This window comes from Montipora foliosa, unplaced genomic scaffold, assembly GCF_036669935.1.
Source record: "Montipora foliosa isolate CH-2021 unplaced genomic scaffold, ASM3666993v2 scaffold_395, whole genome shotgun sequence".
Lineage (NCBI taxonomy): Eukaryota > Metazoa > Cnidaria > Anthozoa > Scleractinia > Acroporidae > Montipora > Montipora foliosa.
In genome coordinates, this window is record NW_027179695.1 from 430,001 (window position 1) to 432,500 (window position 2,500).

At 38.6% G+C, this 2,500-nt stretch overlaps 1 protein-coding gene across 2 annotated transcripts in view; it reads left to right on the forward strand.

The window, feature by feature from the left end:
• The window catches only part of LOC137987914 (NLR family CARD domain-containing protein 3-like), a 61,648-nt gene that overhangs the window by 34,019 nt on the left and 25,129 nt on the right, over positions 1 to 2,500 (forward strand). For both annotated transcript variants that reach the window (XM_068834001.1, XM_068834000.1), the window contains one exon: positions 2,022 to 2,090. In XM_068834001.1, the coding sequence (XP_068690102.1) occupies positions 2,022 to 2,090 (69 nt within the window). The remainder of the gene's footprint in view (positions 1 to 2,021; positions 2,091 to 2,500) is intronic.

Consider the following 2,500-nt stretch of genomic DNA (forward strand, 5'->3'; position numbering starts at 1 on the left):
AATCATGTGATACTCTTTTCCTGCCTTTCTGAGAAGCAGCAAATTCCACTTTGTTGAAAGTCATGGATGGAGATGGAAGAAGATAGAAGTAAACCATTAACTCAAATGTTGGAAAATACCTCTAATATCTTTCGGGGAACAGCGTCAACAGCAAGTCCCAAAACGAAACAAGGTTGAGTAAAAAAACCTGTTCTCAAACAGAACAGTCAAGGACTACAAAATATTAAAAATATTGATTCAAATATTCCACTAATTTACTTTTAACACAACCATGAAATTGCACGAGGAAAAAATTATATCATTTTGCGTGCCAACAAATAAAAATCAGGACATTGTCGTACATCAGTACGATAAGATTACATTTAAAACCGCATAAGCATTAACCTACAGGAAATACAAATATCCATTCCAGAACAAATACGGCTCCTTAGAGCACTAGATCATTGTGAATACGTGATCAGGAAATCTAAAATTAAACGAGACTTACCTGTAAGTTCGATTGGCATTCTGCCGAGTTATCAGTAGCACAAGAAGTCACGGCGTGAGAAAATCTCAAGGATTAAATTCTGCTACAAATGCCCTGCTGTACGAGATCCTTGTTGCTTATCCTATGCAATCCTCAGCCAATGTTAAACTTTTTTCTCCCTCTGACCCACCTTTATGTGCCTAGATCAGAGGGAGGCAAAGGTCTAACATCAGCTGAGGATTGCATTGGGCAAGCAAGGATCTTGCTGCCAATTACATCCTGAGCAGTGATGAAAAACTGTTCTTAGTGGACAGGAAGGTAGAAGTGGGTTGCAATGATCTAGATGCAGAAAGACTTCAAAGAACGAAGAAGAGCTGAAAGCAAGGCAGAGTGGATAGAAAAGGTGTTGTGTAATCAATTTCTCAGACAAACAGAGATTGAGAGAAACGAGAAGACTTGGGCATGGATAAGGCGAAGAGAGCTCAAGAGGAAGGTGGAATACCTTATCGTTGCTGCACAAGACCAGGCAATAAGGGCGGATGACGTCGTAAAGTCCCTATTTTTGCGGTATACTCTGCACAACAACGACATGAAATCACCAAATTTGAGGTTTTGGCGACAACGCGAGCGCACAAATGTGAATCTATAATTATCTATTTTTACTCTGAAACCGCTCGTACCAATTTAATTTTAGGATACTTCGCCCACATTGTATGACGTGAACGAGATGGCCCAACCGCGAGAAATTTACGTTAGTGCAAAGTTATATCTTGAGGTGACGTTTTCATTGACGTCGCCGTCGTAGATCGTAATGTCTCAAATGTTGGTAGTTGTTGCGTTAGTTTACTCCGCGGAGCTTTACAATTATTCCATCTTGTTCACGTCGTAGACCCAAAGTGAACCGTCCTATAGCTGGATTGGTACTAAATCCATTACCTGCTGATAGCTTTAGTAAATAAAGAATAAATGCTATACTGAGTAATTGCATTGTGACTAAACTTGATAGACAACAAATGCAAGGAAACGATGTTATGTGCTTGTAATATTTCGATATAAATCTATATCATCTTCGGACTAAGGTGGGATACAAGTAGCAGAATTTAAATACTGCGAGATTGTGCAACAGTATAATCACGTGAAAGTGAAAAACAAAGAAACGAAACTGTCAGGAGAATAGGCGGAGTTCTCTACTGGCTTTTAAGCCCTTGTTCAGAAATGGTGTTAGACCCTTAATATGGTAAGCTTCTTTATATAGTAATAGATTCCAGTTATCATCGCGATCTATTATGTTAATGTTATCACACACGGTTTGGGCGAAGAACATTTCATCTACTACTGTAATCAACAAAGAATTCTATGATTGGTACTAACCAACGATTCATTGTTGTATGCTCATGTCGTCATCAAAAGCTTAAATTTACTATAGTGCAAAGTTATATCTTGAGGTGACGTTTTCGTTGACGTTGCCGTGGTAGATCGTAAAGTCCCTACTGATCACACTACCGTGCGATGATTTCTATTAAGTGGTTGACGTTCATAAACTGTTTATCTTCAGGTACAAGCAACGAGAACTTTGAGCAGGCAAATGCACGGAAAAGAAAACAAAATGAAAGCCAACACGAAGGTTAGTTCACTGATAACTGATGTTGTATGAATGCGATGGAACTGAAGTGACAATTTTAGTTTGTTCACTGAATTATTGCTGAAACGTTTTAAGCGTGCTTGGACCTTGATGAATTAAAGGTCTTCATCAAAGCTAAATCAAAAGGAATCATGTTGTACTGATACGAGTTGGGATGCTCTGCCACTCAGCAGCAAGAGATTCGTGAGACCTAAAGCCAATCAAGTCAGGCTCATTAAAATTCAGTCATATAGGGAGATGGTAAATATTTTACATCTAGTTTTAAGACAAAAGACTTGATTAGTAGGAATGGCATCAACTGTTTACAAAAGTTAACAAGGTAAACTAGTGCCAAAAAGGGTAAAGTGTTAGGAAAAACTTGCATGTGGCTTTGGTTCCACTTCTAATTGGCT